Source organism: Ammodytes marinus (genome assembly GCF_949987685.1).
Source record: "Ammodytes marinus genome assembly, chromosome: 10".
Lineage (NCBI taxonomy): Eukaryota > Metazoa > Chordata > Actinopteri > Uranoscopiformes > Ammodytidae > Ammodytes > Ammodytes marinus.
In genome coordinates, this window is record NC_137214.1 from 13,281,791 (window position 1) to 13,304,592 (window position 22,802).

The 22,802-nt window shown below is 41.9% G+C and overlaps 1 protein-coding gene across 1 annotated transcript in view; it reads right to left on the bottom strand.

Moving 5' to 3' along the window:
- Positions 1-944: 944 nt before the first annotated feature.
- tsc22d3 (TSC22 domain family, member 3) overlaps positions 945-22,802 on the bottom strand; it is a 35,805-nt gene continuing 13,947 nt past the window's right edge. Inside the window, exons 2-3 of the mRNA XM_080035961.1 lie at positions 3,421-3,472; positions 945-2,757 (exon numbers count right to left, since the gene is read on the bottom strand). Of these exons, the coding sequence (XP_079892087.1) occupies positions 2,503-2,757; positions 3,421-3,472 (307 nt within the window). The 3' untranslated portion in view covers positions 945-2,502. The remainder of the gene's footprint in view (positions 2,758-3,420; positions 3,473-22,802) is intronic.

Below are 22,802 nucleotides of genomic sequence, written 5' to 3' on the forward strand. Positions count from 1 at the left end.
ATATCTAGTTACACTGACTGGCTGCCAATCCGTCTGAAGGGGAAACACGCCACTAGGACAAACTGTATTTTCACCCCTTGGCAGATTCCATTCCTCAACCGGCAACCCAGCTATTATTACTTGGCTATCATTAGTGGTCACACTGTTTTTTGACTTTGACCCTATAAAATAACTTTTTTTTCTTTTAAAGTCTCTAGGAAGGAGAGGAGATCATTCTTTCCTTAGTCAAGAGGAGCCAATATGCTACATTTCCCTCGGTATGGAGTGAAGAGCCTGGTGACTCAATGCAACATTAGGGCTGAATGCTACAAATCACATGGTGCTAGTCAGAACGACCTTGTAAACACAAAAAAAGGGCCCACGTCAAATCAACACCGTGCATTCAGAGATGTTGTGATGGAGTGGCTCCAACTTCCAAGAATCCAAGGTTAGCTTTGAGAGGTGATTTGACAGCAGTTCTTTCATCAAAAGAACCGGAAAATGTGATCATACTGTGGGATGTTACAGGCTTCTTGTCCATCTTGCATGACTGGATTTACAGAGCTCCAACATACAAACAACAAATCTAGTCTGGTGTCAGTGTTATTCCCCCGCCATTACTGCATTGAAATAACGCATCCATCTCTGTATTTATGTTCATCCCATGTCTGTCAATGTATAGCACTATTTTAATGAATACATGTCATTCCTATAATAAAGTTTATAATTATAATAAAGGCAATAGGAAAATCCAGCAATGAAAATGTGTAATGGCGGCATGCAAAAGTTTTTTATTTTTTGTTGCTCACTGGCTTTCTACAGTTATTATTGTTATAACTTGACTGCATGACCTTTTTTTTAAGTATTTGCCGCTAATATTTACTGTATTTCCATAATATTGTGAAATGACATTGTTGGACCATGAATTTAACGGTCCTACCAGGAGTCAGCGATGGTGTCATATCAATTCTTAAAATGTTTATTTCTATTTCAAACACGACATATGTGGTCACATAGTTAAGGAACAAAAGACAGACAGCTTGTCAACATATTGTTTCATGTAAACATACGGTTTATTGCAAATGTGCAGTCGTATCCATACACCATAGTGAACATCTGTTTTTGGAGGATACATTACAGCAACAATACCGTTATCTTTACAAAACACGTAGGAACTTTGACACTAGCTACAAACAAGACTTCTCCCTGTGAACATTTCTTTTACACATGGTCCTGGTTTCGCTCAGCTTCTGCTGTTGAGAGACAAACAACAAAAACAAAAACAAAAACTAAAAAAAGGCAAAGTCTTTGGTAGCTAGAAAACAAACAGCAGAGCTCAGTGTGGAAATGTGTTCCTCTCTTACTATGGACAGGCACTGTTGTCATGCCATTGTTTATTTATTTTTTCAAGTTGGTATCTGAGCAAGAAACCGCTGCTAAAATATATCAGGAGTGCGTCTGCAGCGACAAAATGCCCGTTTCTGCTTGAGCTCCACTACGTTTACCCTCAGGACGTTTTCAAACTTTCAACTATGTACATTGTAGTTCTCCTTTACTGTCAACGAGTTGGCAAACAAGGTTGGGCAGACATGCCTGTCCCACCTAGATAACAAAATCAAACTTTTTTAAGACCAACGTACAATGCTCCTATTAAAACAAACAGTTTTTGTTCAGAATCACAAACTTTTTAACAGAACATATAGAGCAGAATTCAATTCCCCACGTAAGCAGCAAGCCCCCAACTGCAGACAATACAAGATTACATTTTGTGAATCATCGCATTATACTGATCAGTCTGCTGCAGCGTTCCACCAGCTCTAAAATAAGGCTACACTGCATTAACCTTCACCACTGGCGCCTTAGCTTAGCCTTAGCTCATCCTGCTTGATTATTCTTGTTATAGCTTAGATGTATATGAAGAACACATGAGCAATACAATGTGGCTTACAGAGAAAAGCCCTCGTTTACAAACGTGGCTGAAATGTGCGGCTGGGAGTCCCTTGGAACGCGAGATCGGCACAAATCCACGCGGAGGACTGCCGTCTCGGGTGGGTTGAGGCGGAGCGACCTCTCCCACACTTTTCCAAGTTAGCTTAGCACCTGTAGGGCGAGCCCTGACCGGCATCTTCTCACCCACTCACTCTTCTCTAGAGCGAAAATAACAAAGGTGTGCGTTGGAAAGAGGTGGGCCAGAACAGTCTCTTATTCTTGGCGCTTTTACACTAAAAGACAAACAGTTGGACGGTATCAAGGAGGACGGGGCCCGAAACAACCCCGCACCGGATCCCGAGCGCCTCAAGTTCTGTTTTGTGCTTTTTTCAATCAATGTCAACAGTTCATGTGTGTGTCCCATCGATCATTTTACATGTACAGCCCCGAGGCTTCACCTTTCGATTGGTTTATTCGAAGGGGGGTTCTTCTTCTTCTTCTCGACGGCGGCGATTTTTCTAACACTTCATTTCAAAATGGAGGTCCATTACTGTTGAAAGGACAGTGGCTCTGCCCGCCCCAAGGCAGAGCCACTTATACAGCAGAGCCAGTGCTTTGGATGCAGGTCTTCTTCTGCTGGTCCTGGGTCAGCTGGGCAGTGCGATTGTCCAGTGTGTCTGCGGGCACGCGAGACTGGAACTTCTCCAGCTGCTCGGGACTGGCCAGGTTCTTCAGCAGATGGTTCTCCCTCTCCAGCTGATTGTTCTTCTCTGCCAGCTCCTTGATCTGCTCCTTGAGGATCTCCACCTCCTCGCGCACCGCGTACATCAGGTGGTTCTTCACCAGATCCTGTCACAACAAAGAGAGGAGGGGAAGAGGAGTTAGGTTGGATGTGGAAAAATGTGAAAAACAAAGCTTTTTTTTTTTTTTTTTCAAGGCTCCCTTCACTACAGGCTGATGAATTATGGAGTATCTTCTTCTGCCCCATTTTTTTGTTTATTGTTTTTACTGGCATGGATGTCTTTGGTGACACCGTGCACAGTCAAGAATGTGTGTTACAACTTCAGCTGAAAGGAGGGGGGGGGGGGGTTCTTAATAATTCTGTTGCAAAATTTTCAGGCTCCGTTTTGCAGACTTCATTCCATCATCTACTGCACTTGTGTTCTACTATGTCACAAGGAATAAAAGCGTACAGTAGCGTGTGTCGCCTTTCGCACGACAGGGACTTCCCAGAGCGTTCGTAGAGAGCAGCAGGTTTTTGTGCAGAATGCATCTGGGGGAAACCGCTAGAGGGAGGATAGTGTGGGCTACAACTTTTTATTACATACTCATTACTTTTAGTCAAAAGAGAACTTCTACAAAAGTTGACAGCCACTGAATACCACCCTAAGCGTATTCTTAAAATGCTTCTTGGGATTTGAACACTTTGTTTTAGAAGTGTGCCTCCCACCATATGATTATAGTGCAACTTATTTGCATGTCTTTTCATGTAGGTTTGTTATGTCATCTTACCATGGCCTGTTCGATCTTGTTGTCGATGGCCACAACGCTAGCACCAGAGGCACTGCAGGAGAGAAGAACAAAAGGAGGCCAAACATTAATTAACAAGTAAACATCAACTCATTCACAAACAAAAAGCAACCCCCACATTGGTTATTCCTGAATGAATTGGTCTGTTTGCCAATGAAACAGAAAGCTCGCAAAACAGAAATGAAAACAGTTGACCCATGTGTTATCTGGTTGTTTTTGTGGCCCATATAGAGTTAGATTAGGCTTCACTTTTATGTGGGTTACGGTGTGAAGAGCACACAGTGTACGAGGAAGTGAGACGGTGGAGACCGCAAGCTCACGTAGCTGCTCAAAGTCCAAATAAACAGCAGCAGAGAGGCGCACAGCTTGAGTACACAGCGTTTAGGGGGAATTTGGTAAACATAAACATTAGCCTAAAAAGCATTGCACATGGCTGCATTTTTAGTTGCAATGTGAAAATACTGCATCACTGGAAGCTCGCGCGGGAGAATGAGAACAGGCTTCATGCTGCAATTTGTAACGAATTAAACGCAATATCAACAACAAAACAACGTATGGCAAGCTTGCAGGGACTTCGTCGGGTGTAGATATTTACCTGTTGTCAAGTTTGACCGAGATTACATCTCCTCCGCATAGCGAGGAGAAGAAAGAGATGGAGAAGTTATGCAGCTGGTAGACGGCCACCTCCATGGGTGTTTTGGCGAACATGTCTGCGGTCGTGTTGCTGAGTACCAGACTGGTTTGGATAACTAAACTTCCTGCCGCTATTGCGACTGCACGGTCACCTAATAGTATATCCAGGTTTGTTTCGTAAGTAGCGATGCACTGTCTCGTTGCTGCTCTTGCTGTTGCTGTTGCTTGGCTGGCTTGAGCGTAGTGCTGTGTCTGTTGTTTGAGCTTCGCCGGTTTATACGAGCGACTGTCTGATGCTATTTCTGCAACCGGCTGCTATTTGAATGGCTCGCCTCCTGACGTCATATGACGCGTGCATGCATTAGTCAAATGAGCTTGGCGGGTCAGATGTTATGGCGCGTTCCAGTGCCACGGGAAAAAAAACGTTGTAAAGCCTTCAAGGACCGTGAAGGGATCTGATAAACACATACACGCCACGTCAACGTTTTACATAATGAACCTAGTGTGGTAAATTACACAGAGACACTTTTTTTCCTTCGCTAGTTTGTTGTTTTGTGAGACTTTGACTCATAAACTTGGATGGGTTTTTTCCCCCCTCTGCATGGGGTCAAAATCAGTAGGCTATCAGGTGTATTGCCAAATAGGCTACCTGCTGAACTACAAGGTATTTTTCCTTGGTATATTGGTGCAGACAATAAACACAGAAAAGATAAGACGTGATTGCTGGTGTGCATATACAGATTAGACTGCAGCACACACATCCATCAAATATGATGCAATGGAGAATTACAACCTACAACTATAAAATGCCTCACACTAGGTTAATGCATTCATTTCACATAAACTATTGTATTTTTAAGAATAACATTTTAATTCAGATAATTTTCTCAATAATGATATGTTCTTCTAAAGAATATATTAAAGATGTAATACATTAGGCCTGCCATTGATGCAGGGCTCTCTTTGTGTACACCATGCTATTTAGATACAGTGTGATACATTGGTGAGGATTGTATTGTCTTTCATTTCTGTTATTGTATGATTATTATTACAGTCAGAAGGATGGAACTGAAACAATGCGATTGTCATCCTTATTTCTGCAATGCAGTGTTAAGTAGGCCTTCTGTAGTAGCTTATTGTTGGTAAACACAAGGGTTGCTCGAAATAACGGGGTTTGAGAGGAGCGTTTGAAAGCAGCATTACATCTGCCCTCCCTCTGAACTTCTCTCTGCCACACTGGCTTCTGCAGTTAACCCACATACTAAAATCTCTCCCCTACCCTACTTCACGAGACAAACAACATTATGACAAACAAGTCAACAATTCTAACTTCTGATTTATTATATAAGATTATTCCGGAGTATAGTAGGCCTATTTCTTCATTCAACAAATGCAACATGTCGCAGCTAGACTTTGATATGTCCACAAACTTCCCCCTACTATCTCTTTCGTGCCTTTTTCTATGGAATGACTGCAGTAGCCTTTTGCTTCCATTCATTTATTGTTATGTTTCGTTATTCTGTTATAACGTTAAGTCCTGTCCGGTCTGCACACATATGCATAAACACTCTGTAGGCTATGGTACTTTTCCATCTGCTCTCCTGGTAAATTTCCCCCTCAGCATATGCCCCAACTCTATCGCCCTCCAGTGGTCAACATGTAGATTACAACTGCATGTAAGGGGGTTCATATTATTGACAGGGGTTTTGTTCCTGGATAGTGTTTACAAGGGAATTTTCCGTAAACCTTTTCCCGGCTCCATAACTTAACGATTCCGGGATGTTTTCTCTGCTTAGAAAACATGGAAACTTCCAAAATGACTTTCTTTCTTTCTTTCTTTCTTTCTTTCTTTCTTTCTTTCTTTCTTTCTTTCTTTCTTTCTTTCTTTCTTTCTTTCTTTCTTTCTGTCTGTCTGTCTGTCTGTCTGTCTGTCTGTCTGTCTGTCTGTCTGTCTATCTATCTATGTTGCAGTTCATGTGTGGAATAAAAGGCACAAAAAAAGCAATCGATGGTGTTTTAGGCGTAACTGTGATGCATTTGAAGTCTACCACCTTTTCTACTCAGTATTGATATCATATTCACTCTTTTGTAAGGGCTAAGGGCATACATGACAACACCCCCCTCCCCCAAATGAAGCACTGTGGGACAGTGACTATGCTCTGGTGTATAACCTCTTGAACCTCTTCAACTCGCTTGTTCTTTCAACCTGTGACGCAACCTGTGCTGTGCCTCCAGCAAATTGTAATAAGCAATTTGTGGTAGAAGCCGACCTCGGGGGAGACAAAGAGAGAGAAAAAAACATATCTAGTGTCACATTGTGTTTTTCCACAGCACTGTCTTCACTTTTTTTTTACCGACAGTGGCTGTTGTTGAGCAATAGACCTTGTTTTCTACCAAGGCGTCCATGCAGGTTTTTTAAAATAGCTTTAATGTTATTGCCCAGCGCTTCTCAGCTATCACATTATGTTCCTCTTTGTTGCTGCAATTATCTGATTCCATTCTGATTATGAGCCTATTACATTTCTACCAGAGAGCCACTGTTACATTTATTTATTTTCTCAAACACCAACAGTGTGTAGAACATTGCCAGCTATTGGAATTTTTTTTAATGTAAAACCCCTACTGAGGGAGACTTATGCCTAACACTATTGCTATTACAATTTGGTGCACATCCCATTTAATCCGCATTGTAATATAATAAAATTATGAATTAGTAATAATAATGATACAATAACTGTAGTCCATATAGTCCATACATGTTTATGCATACACAACTTAGTGGCAAACAATTGTTTTTGATGCAAATGTACTTTTTCGACTTCACTGCACGGAAAAAGATGACGCACATTTTAAAAGAAGATAACAAATGTCCCAGGGATTTAGGGTTCAACTCTCTGCATAGTACGATAAGGTTTGTTTTGTTTTTTGTTTGTTTTTCGATAAGAATTTCTGTTATATAACAAAACAATTAGAGTGGGTAGGCTGACTTTGGTAGGACCTAACAGGGCTAAGCAGAAAGCACATTAACTGGGTATTAGGGCCCACAGTGCCTGTCGGCTCAGATTCCATGCTGTGACAGTACAGCTGCCAGGTTTGATATCAGGCTCTGTTCAGGTGATGAGGGGCTGCTGAATTACCTTGCCCTGCTGAGATAGTCCCATTTAGAACAGGGGGAGAGGCACATTGTGCACAGCTAGATAATACAGACAGTGGGGAGCCTTCCTCGACTGTTCAAGTCAAATGTGCCACATGCAGTAGGAAGATGACAAAATGGGATGCTCATAACCTTCCTGCTTTTTTCACAGTTTAATAACTGCTGCGACACAAATCACCTTGACAAAGAGAAAGACAGAAATTCTAGATATAATTTGAATCCCCGTGTTTCAGAACAGTGTGATTGACACATACATTGATCTATGCTGCCTTTTCAAGAAATAAAGTCACTCATATTTGCGTGAAACCGCCTGCCCATGTTTGGCATGTGCCGAACACACAGTGAGTCACTCCAAGGCTAGGCGATGGGCCACGGTTTCCATCAGATGTCCCCTTTGCAAAAGCCAACCGCGTTATATAATACTGCGATTCATCCACACACCAATGGCTGGATGAGAATGAGGTGGAGAAAGGCCAAAGCCAACCTCCCAGCTTTTATTACCAGGACATTGGGATTTTGATGCGCCAAATTCAGCCACATAAAAAAATTATGAAATCCACAGAGAAAAGAAGAAGTTTATTAGTCTGAGATCCTTTCTTGGTCAAAAGGATGCCTTTTCTCTTCCCTCTATTGTGTATTCCCCATCTGCTCTCTCACAATTAGGAATGCATGGCATGTATGAGAGTGTGGCCTGAGAACACACAGTCCTGCCATAGGCTGCAGCCAGAGGCTGTCTCCCTGGAAGCTATCAGCGCGGGCAAAGCGACTGGTAACAACCAGTGAATACTGAACACTGTGCATACGCCAGGACACCCAGGGGCAGTCCTTATTAACACATCACCTAGAAGTCTCCTGAGCCATGAATAGAAGAAAGGCACATGTGTCCTTGGTCTTGTTCATGAGGTTTTTTCAATACATTTAACAGGCTGTCAGCGTCTGTCCTTGGACTGCAGGGCATTACTCTAAGTGATAGGTTGTATCAAACATGCAATGCATGCAGAAGATGATGACAGAAGTGACATTGTTGTCCCAGCGCTAGTAGAGATATCGCTCTCTGCCTGCTTTCACTGATGCTAGCACAATGGTCAACAATGTACATATCAGTTTAGGGAATCAAATCACCATTGGTGGAAATTGGAAAGATGACTTTCAACAGCATGATCATCGAGGTGTATGTCAGAGAAATGAAAATGTGTTAGTACGGGATAGGGTCTGTTTAAACATATCTGATATGAATAAATAGCAGCTTTATTTCCTGTTTTGTTTTGTCCTGTATGGGGCAAACCTGAACATTATGAAATTGTTACTGTTTCCAGTGCTGCTTAAATCACTCTTAATGTGAGCATACATGGGAATCGTAAAAAACATTTCACGACGAATAATGCATCCTGAAATGAACCCTAAATCATTTAGACCGAGCCATCTGACACACTGGCGTTATCATCCATCCTCTCTTGGACTGTCAATGACGCACATAACCACCATGCCAGGCATCCTTTCAAACTATCATCCTTTCACTATCCCCTGCCATAGCTGACTTACCGCCGATCGGGCCTCTTGAACAGACTGGGGGAGTAAGGTGGAACGTAGGAGTAGGCTGGTGAGTAGCCCAGGTTTCTCTCAGGGTAGCTGAAGTGCTGGTGGTGGGTTGGGTAGTGACAGCAGAGTCTGTGGGACGGTTCGGCCAGGCGGCGGGCGCACACCGTCCTGGGAGAAGGTGGCTGAGCCCCAACAGAGGCAACTTCAGCGGAACGCGACTTAGACTGTCCCATCTTGGCTTTCCCCAATGAAGAGAGGCCTGTTCAAGAGGCAGCAGGATCCCCTTTGACTGCTAGGGGGTTTTTTTCTCACTGTTCTGCTGTTCTCTGATTGTCCTCGACACACTTGTGATCCCCAAGCACAAAGACACAATTGAGCGCTGACGGTTCCCCCTTGGATATACACACAGCCATAACTGCAAGTGCCACGCTCAGACTGGCACTTGTATGATGTGTCTCCAATCGGGTCTAGGAACACAATGGCCCCTGAGTCCCCAATGGTAAAATGGCTTCAGTTCCCTGTTATGGCACCAATTTGTTTCATCTCTACATTGCAATCGAGCGTGTACCTTCACAGCCAGACAAAGCAAACGATCTTTCTCGCATAGTAATAATAATAAAAATGTGCCTGAAGGGAACAATCATCGTGCCTATCTCCATACCTTAGTCGATCAGTTGTAATGTGTAAAATAATAAACACGTGGTCGGGCCATTGTTCACCGTATAGCACCAGACCTTCCAAGGCACTAAAGCCAGCCAAACAAAAGCTAACATTATAGTGTATGTGTGCTCAACCATACGGTTACATATATACATAATGGTTATGGAGCTATTCACCACAGCTAAAAATTGTTACATAACTGCAACTACAAATAATTGCATATCAAATCAAACTGAAACATGTGATTCAGATGGGTGGCTGCATTTTATGTAACATTTCAGGTTACGTGTGTGTGCAGTTCACGGCCCATTAAACCAAGCATTACGATTAGGTCGGGCTGTCAGTTTAAGTGCGCCTCCTTTGTCGCCAGAGGTGTAATTATTGCATTAATGTTTGGAGAGCTATTGCTGCGGGTAAAGGTGGAACGCCGGCAGTAAGCCGCTCTCACCATGATTACAAGGCACTCTGCTATTTTGACAGTCCTGCATAAATGTCTCACACCTCTGTCTCCATTCAAACAATGTGTTTGACATGTAGGTGGCATTCGATATTGTATAAGGATTGTGATGCAGAGATGAATGTGGCGTTACACTACAGACAGAAGGCCATATATAAAACCTGTTTTTCGCACACTGGCTTTTTCAGAGATCTACCCTCCGGTTTGTAACATGTGCATTTTGCATTATGAACGTTTAAATATTGCAATATTTTGTGCAAACGTAGGTGTTCATTTTCAAGACAAATGTGTAATGAACTGAATTGTCAAGCAATAACTGAAGGGAGCTTCAATTCACCTAAGTACCATCAATGCATCTTTAGATATTACAGATAATTCAGTTAGGTAATTACTTCTTAACAGCCGTGGGTCAACTACAAGTCATTTCTATGTCCTTGTAGCACTGGGAATTCAGGTTCACAGTTTCTATCATTCACCGATCACAATCAGTGACAGGGTTATTTTGCCAGCAGACGGAATGAATGGCTGGCGTGGCATTGGGCATGTTTACACCCATCACGACCAACCATTTAAAAAAATCGAGAACATTTAATCCTTGTGTATTTAGCTTAGTCATCCGGACTTAGGTGGATGGTTTTCCCTATTCTTTCATTTCTGTCCCGTCTCCAATTGCAAAATGTCTTCCATTGCTCAAAACATTGAAAGACATCAAGGCCTTTTTTAACTGCATGTTACACTTAAATGATTTATTTTTCCTTGTGTAATTTAGTACTGATCTCTAAGACACCCATACACGTACACATGTATTTTTTTCACATTTTCTTTCCTCCAGCGAGGGACAAGATGACAGTGAGCTGTAACCTTCCCTCTGAAGAAGTGGTTGACATCACAGATATATCGTATGTCACGCGGTTTTTTCAAAGCCTTTGGCGAACCACCGGCACCAGCTTTTTTGGTTTTATTTTTCTGCTGCCAGGTAATTACATATCCTCAGACAAGTAGCTTCTCACGAGCATGACCAGTACCGTCTGTACAAACATGGGAGGGCACACACACACACACACACACACACACACACACACACACACACACACACACACACACACACATCCAGAAGAATAGCTAAGGTGACTGACAGGGTTTTATAACATCAGTGTTTCACCCCTAAAATCTCTGATGAAAGGCAAACAACAAATGAATAACTGGTAAAGAGAAAAATAAATGTGACTTTTGCTGTCATGGCATTTCACTCAAGCAGTGAAGTCATACAGTCTTGTATGTATGGAAATACAATAAAACCAGGTCCCAAGCCTGATTCTACATTCATTTAAGGCTTTAAAAAAGTTACATCACATTGTCGTAAACTCAGCATTGCCACGAGTCTGAGCCGCTGTGTTGTTTGGAAAAAATAATTGTTTCAGGCTATACTTATAGCTTCAGAAAGATTTCAATTATGATTGCCATGGTAGGAAACATTTCCCTCATGTACATCCCTGACGGAAAATGTTACAAAATCTTAAGACACCACTAGCATGTGTGCGTTTTGTTCACATCTGATCATACAGTTCAGTTAATTAGCAATAGCATCCACTGAAACTAATAGCAATTTGAAGTTAGGACAAGCAGTACTGTAGCACACTGTGCTGGGTGTGCAGTGAAATGCATCATTAATTCATTCAACAAGCCTAGGGGACTTTGCAGCATCTGGCAGCACGCTGTGATTCAGCAAAAGTCGGACAGCTTGGGGCTGTATAATGTAAAGATTTACCTTGTTTTAAAGGGAGGTTGAATGTCCGGGGTTACATTTACTGTGAAAATACTACAACTAGAGCAGAGACCCAGTGGAGTATGCTAGTGTCACAGCGCAACATGGAGGTAGGTATGTTGACCCCTTTGTCATGCCAAATTTATTTCCGCAACACCCCCAACCCCCCAACCCCCCCAATCCCACCAGAAAAAGATATGTACAGTATGTTCTAGCTCGCTGCATGCACGCCATAGGATGGGGTGTTTAACTGCAAGCATGTGTGCACGTAAAACATCCACACACACACGGACAAAGATTGTCTGCCCCCAAGGACGAGGGATTAGACGCTGAGGGGTTTCGGATGCAGTGAAATGATCTGACTAATGGCGTCTGTGGATGCTCTCGGTAAAGGTCAAAGGTGGTTGGCTCAATTGGCCGTGTCGTGTTAAATAGCTGTGAACTTTGTTATTAGCCGTGTCCGAGCCCTCTGACTCGTTATGGGTGGCCTATTTTACCACCGACTCTTCTGATGGAGCTGCTAAGGTTGCTCATTATTTTTTTTTCTGTTTTGGTGTGAAGGCCACACTAAAAAAAATCTGTTTTAGTTTTCTAATCAAGAATATCTAAGCAAAAGAACACCTTGTGAAACCTGCTGTGTTTGCTCGATACAAAGCATGCATAGTGATACTCAAAAGTCTGGATGGCTGCCACTTTGCAGGGCACCTGCGATAAGTACACTGTCGGTTGGATGGTGTCCCAGAACAAAAGGTTGCAGAGTTCAGTGCCATCTGTCAATAGTCATCTCTCTGCCTGTGCTACTTCTGTGTACTTTATACCTCAGCTGCTTAAGTTGGTGTGGTTATGTGTGTCTGTGTTTACCCAGGTCTAATCTGAGTTGCATTCAATGCCAACATCGGATTAATGAGTACCTTACCTTCTGCACCCAAATCCATTGTAAGAGCACCGTGACACTGCTTGATCCACTGCCAATCATTCAAAGGTGGCAGGTTGTATTTGTGTTATTGCACACTGTGTCATCTGTTTGGCTACAATGGGCTATACACGTGGAACACTAACATCAATAAAATAACGTTTTAAGCACTGTGTGTTTATTATGGGCACGGAGTGTGCCACCAGGAAGGTTGGCCGCATCTGTACTATAATATAAGTTATCACACCTGCTAAATGAGGTCTGTTCATCCTTTACATGCATGCCAACTCATTGCTTTAACAACAGGCAATTTTTTCAATACGGCACACAACTGCCTTTGAGAATATCTTCAAGTGGAAAAACAACAGAGTGAGGGGATGCCATTAAAACAAAAATGTCTTCATGACAAATACTAAGAAACTGATTTGTTCGTCCTAGGAAGAACGATGCAATTGTTCCTTAAGTTTTTTTTTTTTTTTTACTTTTAACTGATAAACTTTTAAATGTGGTGTATGAGAATTCTATGTGACTGTGTTGGTTGTGCTTAATTTATCATAGTGCTGCTTCGGTGGCCAGGTCATTCTTGGAAAAGAGATTGCAATCTAAATGAATTTTACCTGGCCAATGACTGATTGATTTAACTTATCAAATCACCAAGTGAAGTAGTCTTTGATTTGGGTTGAACAGATGAGAGCAATTCCTCTCTCTCACCCTTTGCCCAACTTACTTTCTTTTCTTTTTTTCTCTAAAGCATCCCACCTTTCAATCCAGTCCCCCTCTCAAATCCGTCCCTCTCTCTCCATCTCCCCTCATCTCTTTCCCAGTGTCTGGCTGAGCTTGCAGGCAGCTGTGTGACCCAAGTCAACTGGGACAACAATGTAGGGAGCCGGGCCCATCGAAGAGCCATTCCCCCGGTGCGTGTGTTTGTGTGTTCACTTTTGTTTTTGTGTTTTTGCCCCGTGTGTCTCGTCCATGCGTGCGGTTGGCCACTCTCTCGCAAGCTCATGCACGTCTGGCCCCCTTTTCAGCGCGATCTGGATTTAGCCGGATGACGGGCGCCCTGCTACGCTCTTCGCTGTCGGTGCCATCCAAACACAGAGTCGTTCCCACAGACTCCAGCAGGCTTTTCCGCTGGGAATCAAAGACAATCTTTTGTCACCTGCGATATGACGATGGAGCAATGGCTCATTTTCCCATGGATCCTTCGAGACGAGTTATTGGCGGTCATTGCTGAATGGAGAAGTGCCTTAACAGCCTTTAAAGGGCCACACCAATGAGCATTAAATATTCCTACATATGATAACACATGTTGGTAACACTTTACAATAAGGGTACATGTATTAACTGTTAGTTGATGCTTAGTTAATGCTCAATAAACATGAACTAATGAACTACATTAACTACCAGTTAACAACTGCTCAGTTAAAGCTTAATAAGCATTAGCCAAGCATTAACCAACCATTATCTGTAGCTAATGCTAAACCAAGCATTAGTTAACCAAGCACTAACTAACTAACTAAATGCTAAATAAGCATTGCCTACTTATTATCTAACCATTAATAGCATAAACTAAGCTTTAACTAACAGTTCATTAATGTACCCTTATTGTAAAGTGTTATTAACATGCTAAAAAAAACAGGCACACAGATAGTTCAACGCAATTCTACTTGTAAAGGAATTACATAATGATCATGTCATATCTTGAATGATAAAACCATCCTGTGTCGTACACGATGGATCAAGATGGTGAAATATGTTGCCAACTACAAAAATGGATCCATTTGAAGTATAGTTCTTAGAGAAAATCTTCAAACGTCTCACTGAAATGCCAGCCGTATTTTTTAAAGCTATATGCGTCTATGGCCTCCGAGTCATGGTTGAAAGTGGCCATGGCTGCGTTTCTACCGGGTTACTCATATTAGCCCGAGGAAGATTCATCAGACTGTCATCCACTGATCTCTACAATCCAGACGAATGGTAAACTTCTCCCCGAACAAGACCACAGGAATGACTCGGATCATAATTCAATCAGCTTTCCTTTTCGCAACGCAATCCAAAATAGTCGTAAATCTCCGCCCGCGATGACAGAATTATATTAAAATGAATAGGTGGTATTATGTCTAGCGACTTCATTTATGAAAACAGTTTAATTGTAAACGGATACTGGGAAGGTGAGACGATATATATCACCCTCCAAAAGCAGCAGTTATTTCAAGGGGACACATTTCACATGACAGCTTAATTAAATTTGGGATGATGGTAAATAATAAACAGTATATACAGTACATCCATAGGCACACACATACAGGCTACATAACACTAGTCTACGTTTACAAAGCAAGGAAAAGGAATTTGAATAGAAACAGGCCTTGGACCGTTTCTCCTCGGTACTGAATATACTTTTTCACATCTTTTATGTTCACTCCGGGGATCCTACTACCCCCCTGTTTGTGTTTTTATCTTGAGGCAACACTATTGAAAACCTTGGAATGATTGCTCCGTGCAGTCAGACATCAAGCTAGGCTGTTTTCAGATGTTAATATGCACATAAATTTAGCCAAGCCATGCAGTTGTATCAAAAGCATTTACAGGCCACATTTACTTTTACTCTCAAAAGGGGCGAACCTGACGTAACTTAAAGTGTCACTTGTGAAGTGGTGCAACCAACGGGGGACTCGCATAACTCTCTCATCCGAATAGCATTGCAAATTAAAACCATTCAACTTTGGAGTCTTGAAAAACCGGGTTGGCCTATAGGCTTGTGCAGTCCCACGGAGGTACAGTATATATAGTAGGCTATAGTGTGGATCACATGCAGACATAAGGGAAAGGGGCCTAGAGACTTAAGAGAGAACGCTGTGTACACTATGTTTCCTCAGCCTGCTGCCCGCGTGGTCAGGATCCCTACTGACACGAGGACAGGCGGGAGACAGACTAGGACCGGACCAGATGTGAGAGTCTGTGCGAGTCTTAAAAAAGCAACAAAAAAAAACATGTTGCAGTTTTAATAGAAAAAGAGCAAAAACAACATTAATGAGAAAAGTTCAATTAAGGCAGCCACGGCTCCTGAATTAGGGAACACTCAAATGTATATATCCAGATGTCTGTGGGCCCACCCGCGTGAAGAAGACTGTAAAGCAAGTATGTTGGAGGCTATAAACACTCCGTATGACATCATTGTTTTCAGTGCCGAATTCTGGAAAGTTAACGAGGACTTTGTATCGATTACGATGTACACTAAAAATAAAAATTAACAGGAGTTGCACCCACGAGGATGCTTTATGTGCCATGTTCAATCCCTGCTAAGTTTTTTTTCTTCTTTTTTTAAGAATGCTATGTAAACATGTCTTTTTTAAATGCTCCATATATCAATGTGATTATCTTTACTGTATGTTTTTTATCATCTTTAAGGGAGTGTATAACACTGCAGGGCTGGTTTATTTCCCCCATCTGCCCTAGATCTTTGGACTTCATACATGCCTGAAAAACCATCTGCAATTGATAACTCGCAGTTACTCGCAAACCATAGGGCACCCTGCCAGTGCAATGTTACAGTGTACAGTATGTTACCGCTCAGACAGTTTATATAAGTCTGATTCCACTGTGGAGATGCCCTCATGGATATTGAACCAAGGCTCATTTACTTGCCTCCACCCTGTTGTGTTGCACTGCTTAAAATAGATGACACATATTGCGTGTTACATCTATAGGCCTACTATGACTGACAGTTTGGTGATGTTAGTTTTAATAAACATATATTTTACATGATGACACAATCCAAAATAGTTGTAAGTCTCTGCCACGATGACAGAATTATATTAAAATGAATAGGTGGTATTATGCGTAGCGACTTTATGTATAAAAACTGTTTAATTGTAAACGGATACTAAGGTGAGACGATATATCACCCTCCAAAAGCAGCAATTATTTCAAGGGAATACATTAATTAAATTGGGGACGATGGTAAAGAATGATCAGTATATACAGTACATCCATAAGCACACACATACAGGCTACATAACAATAGTCTACGTTTACAAAGCAAGGAAAAGACATAGATAAAAGCAAGTCATTAACATGGGCTCAGCTTCTTTAACTTCTTCTGTTTCAAGAATCATGTTCTCCCTACAATGTTTTTAAGGCAATTCAAATGATCCAACTCTAACTCTGGTCTGTGCTTGTGACTGATATCAGTTGGGCAGGATATATAGCACAAGAGCGCTATTACAGGATGTGAGTCAGCCAAGGGAAGGATCAGCATCAAAAGCGTCCGTGTGATCCAAATAAACCGGGAACATTTTGATATCCAGCGCTGTGCAGTGCTGCTGAGCTGAGCTGAGAGGTTTGTTGTTTGGGAGTGTACAGGAACCCCAGCCTATATCCTGCCTTCAAAAGGGCCAAAGAGCCGGCCCACTCGGACAAAGACGCAAGACTTATAAGCTTTCCTGATTGGCCTTTTAAGGATTTTTTTTTTCTAGGTTTTTAGTCACGGCCCATTTGGAGACACGCAGCAGGGCAGAAGAGAGGGGGAACAGATAAAGGACTTGACTTCAGGATATTTGGCGATATTGTTGAAGTCATAAAATCTGTCAAATACATTGTGATATGCAAGGGTGCAAAAACTTAAGTAGAAAAAGCCGTAAAAAACGTATTAGCATCCAAAGTTTGGAGATGTCGTTTCCATCAGTGTGTTTTTTTAGGCCACATGCAGTAATCATTACATAGACAAATCAAATGAGGAGAGCTTGTCTTTTCCTGCTGGGATTCTCCTTGAAAGTGGCTTGTCGGCTCATTGAGCATACCATTTTGAAGTGGATGCAAATGTTTGAATTAAGCGAGTAAATTATGCTGAAAAAATCGCACTAATGGTGTCACTACTTTGCAGTTTGCAAAAAACAAACCTGTTTCGGGAATAATTGCCAAAATGGTTGTAAGGGGTTGAGACAAGTTTCATAAGGAATCATTTGTTGGCTGCTTTAGAAACACAAACACATATAACTGTGATGGGACTGACTGCCAATGAGGGCGAGCCAGCATGTCCACATTCATTTCCACAAATAAAACATTCCCCTTTAAATTTAAGAGTTTTACGGAAAATTATTGGCTGGCTGCAAAGTAAAAAAAAAAAAGGGTTCAAGCTCTCCTCTGGGGAAACAAACAGGAAATACTACTTGAAATGACTCTTGAACTTGGAGTCGGTTCAGGGTACACAAGACAAATTGTCTTCTGTAGATGTAATTCTCCTGGTCTCCGAGCTGCACAGAAGGAGCGAGTAAACACAACCTGCCATCCCCAACTCATTGTGTTAAGGCTCGGGGTAAACAACGTAGGCTAGATTGGGCCGGTCTCCAGTGTATAACCAAAGGGTCCAAAGTTCACATATGAAAGTACACAACGTCCTCGTTTCTGTCTCGCACGCACGCATCAATCCAGGAATACACAGCCACACTCCCATGCAAGTTAAGGTGATTCTGCATTCAAGCAGGGAAACAACATAGAGATATCCATATCCATGTATGCATGCAAAGGAGGACAAAACGGGCATCAAAACACGTAGACACACACAGGAATGGACACGCACTGTGAAAACAAATTGGAGCGCATTGACGTCTGCAGAGAAATTGCACGCTCAAATGCAAACACAAGAACAGCACACTCTTTTGTGTCTCTGTCTGGACGTGCATATTTACAGTGTTTGCCAGGTGACACTGCAAAATAAAGATTGCTAACCAACTCGACACCTTTTTGCAGGACTGAGCCCTTTGTCACGCTAAATTAAAGGCACCCTTGCAAGAAATGCTCTCAATCATTTGTGGATTAACGCTAGCCAAGAGCTGGAGATCGAGGAAAAAACGTCAAACTCGATTCTGTTGTGTAATTCTGTGGCATCAATCGAAGAATTTTCTAAAGTGCATGGTGAGAGAGCAAGAAGAAGATGATGGTTACGCTTGAGATCTTACGGATTGATAGCTGAGGGTTATGCAGGATCTCAGATCAGATTTGGCAGAAAAAAGCCAGTAGAAATACGTAACAGCCCTTTGTTGTTATGGAGATGGACAGATTTGCCCACATAAGCAGTGTTTAGGAACCACGCAAACTGTCACCTTATCTAGCCTCACTCCAAGTTCAAGGAGTTAAGGCATTCGAGGACAAGGTTCCCACCGTCACGGTAACGCCTCGGCAAGGTGAGGGCGAGAGGGGGAAGGTTTAAAAATGCAAACAAATGAAATGGCGTGTTATTTACTTTGTCTTCTTGTTCTGTACAGCATACACAATTCAAATGTGTTCCCCGAACCAATCTATCTATGAGAAGATATTAGAGGCATGGAGAGGTCAAATATTCAGGCATTGCATGCAAACACTGATCCAGGGTTGTCTTTGGCGTTGACGCCGCAATAACAAAAGGTTCTTAAAATACGGGAAGTACGCCAGGCCTTAGCTTTGTTGTTGTAGAGTTACAGTATTGCGCATGAGAGCAGGTATAAGTGCAAGCATGTCTGTAAGAGACAGCTCGAGCTATAGCTTAATATATGTATTGTTCTGCTACAAATCATTTAGTCTGTCCAACTGTGTGGTAACAATATAATTATTATATGCAACCTTTCTGTGTACCGGGTTAGATATAGTGTCATCGCGAAAGATTCTCATAAAGATATAAGTGTTTTTTTAATCATGATTATTATTTTAAGCATCTGTCACTCTTTATTTAAACAATACATTTACCTGTCAATCGTAACAAAACTAATGTACGTTAGGTTTTATTATAGTTTTTTGAGGAACTACTTCTGAATTTGCAGAACTGAAACAAAATTGGGTATTTCACAGGTTCCCACACCCATTGGATAACTCCTGACCTCATACACAAACACACATACACCAAGCATACACACACAAACAAAAAAAGCAAGTCACTATCTTTGTTTTTCAGACTATGCGACTGATTGTCTTCTTCACACCAGTAGTTTAATGACTGTGGTGTTCTCGCCTGGTATAAGACTGTAATTGTGGTGGAGCCGCATAATAATGAGCAGAGTGTGGCATCTGCAGGGTATAGCTGCAAACTTTTACAACGTGGACCCCCTCTCAAGAAATCACAATAAATAACAGTTACTGTGTGTGTGGCCTTTGGTTTCTTAAATATTCTTCATTATACTGGTAGATAGTTGAATGTATCTTTCTTGTGACTGCTTGATTTGACTTTTGTATCTTGTCTGCCACCTTGTGCACAGTCCATTGTCCTGCTGTCTGTGTCATCTGGCTGCACCAAGTCTCCTCCTCTAACAGCGATTGAATATATTCATTTCACAATGTCTATCCTATCTGATTGGCACACTTTTCAGGACAGCCCAAAGCTGATTCCAGACAGATTATCCTCTCCTATTGTGCCAATGGAGTTCATCGGGGGCAAGTGAGTGCAGAACACCTGCATGGGCACTGTGTATGTTGGATCAGTGAACTGGATGCAAGGTTATGGTGAAAAACAACATCAGTCTTCTTCACAATGATTTTTTTTAAATGTGTGTTTATTCTGGAAGTGTACCATGTCTACGCTGAATTACCCTTAGAAAAATCACTGACATGCTGCCCAGGCATGCCCCTTCCACCCTGCTGTTCAAAACATAATAACAAAAAGCTTAGGAACAGGACATTTACTATCTGGTTCAGCGTTGAATGATGAACACAAACTAGGCAGTAACAACACAAGGAAAAACACACTGACACAAACACACGCGCACACACACACACACACACACACACACACACACACACACACACACACACACACACACACACACAAACACACAAACACACACACCATGCATAGACTTGTAGGTGTTATCCTATTTAGACAACTTAGGAGGAACTGCGACTGCATACTTTTGGGTGACCAAAAAAGATGCATGCACACATATGCATATACAAATGTATTTATTTGTGTGAATGAGCACGAATCAAGCTATATACATCACCTCAGTGACCTATGGTTCAAGCAGATTAATCTCTTGTTGACACGCCCATGAAAGTCAAGGAAGTGTTGCAAGATAGGCCTATTTCCTTTATGCAAGACGATACAGCTAACCACATTTTGAGCTACACTTTTTCGACCCATGGTAAAAGGGACACAATGTGATTGTGTGCCTGTAGAATATTGCCAGTAACGTTCTTGTTGTGTTTTCATTTGTATTGTCTCTTAGCTCTGCCATCAAAGCTGTACGTCTGTATGAAAATGAAGAAGAAATACCAGTCAGGACAACGATGCAGACACCATGGACAGACTGTACATGCAAAGTATAGGCGCAATAACAACGATCTATGGTATCGCCTTTCAGCTCACCAGATACTGCGTGTCTGAGTTACGTAGCCTGAGGACAGCCCCTCTGGTTGTATCAAAGACTGAGCGCCGGGGAGCGACCAAACACCAAAACAGGAAAATGCAAAAATGAGGAAGAGAAAAAAGAGAGAGGAGGAGAAAGGAGGGAGGGAGGGAGGAGGAGAGGGCTTTCACAGCTGTTGTTAGGCAGTGTTTCCTCTGATAGGAGGCTTTGGCTGTACTCCCAGTTCCTCAGATAAACTGTCAAAAAAAAACATGGTTACCCTGAGATACATATAGGGGGCATGCTGGTGGCGTGTGTATACAAAAGAGTAGAAAAGACGTGACAGAGACAGAAATTGGGAATGCTAGAATGACACACAATTTAAAAAAAAAACACTTTAAACCAAAACTTTTGTTAGACCTTTTGTGGGTTAGAAAAACACAGTCGCACACGTGCCTGGTGTATAGCCTAGTTGGAAACGTCTAAGGTGCAGTGTTGTGTTTCAACAGCAGTCTTATTTGATTGCCAAAATATACAGATACAGTGTTGAAGGAAAGTTATTGGCAAACTGAGTAAGACTATCAGTAAGCATCGCGTTATAAATGATAACATAAGTATTACTTAGGTATGCCAGATCAAACCCCCACCTGTGTTTATAAGATGACATGCAAGCACTTGTTTAGTGCGGTGTTGTGCACAAATAGTAGTGCTGCAGACATCTGCAAAACTTGTTAGCCTCTTATTGTAGGATTACCATGATAAGCACAATCTGAGGCTTAGATCTGTCCTACTGCACGTCTCATTGTGTTGGTGACAGCAGGCGCTGTTTAGATTATCACTGCGGGGCAACAGTCTTTAGAATTAATGCTCAATTGTTGGTACCACAATGGTCCTGGACAATCTGTTTTTTAACAAAGAAAGTTAAACGAATAAACACATTGAACATATGGAGTATAACCAAGATGCCTAAGTAGGCTACTGAATTAGTTATTCCCACACTCACAGGAACAATTTTATGCCAGTGAAAACTATGCCAATCGTGGCAGTTACAAAAGTATCAGTTCAGGATATCAGCAAAAACATAATGGAGTAGTTGCTTTTATTAGAATGGGGATTCCCAAAAGATCCACTTGGAGCTATTCAGAAATGCTTGCTGCCTACATGATGATGATGATCCAAATTGAACCATGTTGCCATCTGTTTAAGAAAAAAATGCTTATCCTAGTTAAGACGCCAGACATGAGTTTGGGGGAAATGAGAATCTCTCCCAAAAAGACAGGCCCCAGGAGAGGTGCTTAGCGATGCAGTTTTACAATGAAATGGCCTAGATATCATTGCAGAACGGAAGAAAAAAAACATGCAGAGGGACCAGTTCTGTCTTGTCTGAATCTGATATCTCCTTCTAGAAAAGCTCATTTGAATAAAACATGAATAGGAGGAAATATCCTGCTTGTCTCAGATATTTTTTTCAAGTTATACACTCCCCCCGCCCTTTATCCCCCTTACTGGCTGTAATAGAATAACAGCAAAGGGACTTTTTTTTTATCAGGGTGTTTCTTTGAATTTCCCACTGATAGGAGCTACAATAGCATCCTCTCCCTCCAGAGGGCTGGGAAGTGGGCTCATGAACAAAAGGTGTACTAGAAATACACCAAAACCCTCATTCATACCCATAAATGGATCAGATAACGACTTATTATTTATTTCCTATTCAATGATTCTAGTGGGGGGAAGAAATTCTGAAAGGGTCTGAAAGGTTTGCTGTTGTTTTGCCAACATTGTCCACACTGATGTGTCTGTCTGTTTGTTATGTAACCTCCGGCGAGAACAGGGGGTCGCTCTTGGAATCGGAAGGAGCACTCATTCATTACAAAAGACCCAACAGATTATTCATGGTTGGAGAGTCAGGACATTCAACCCTATTGGCT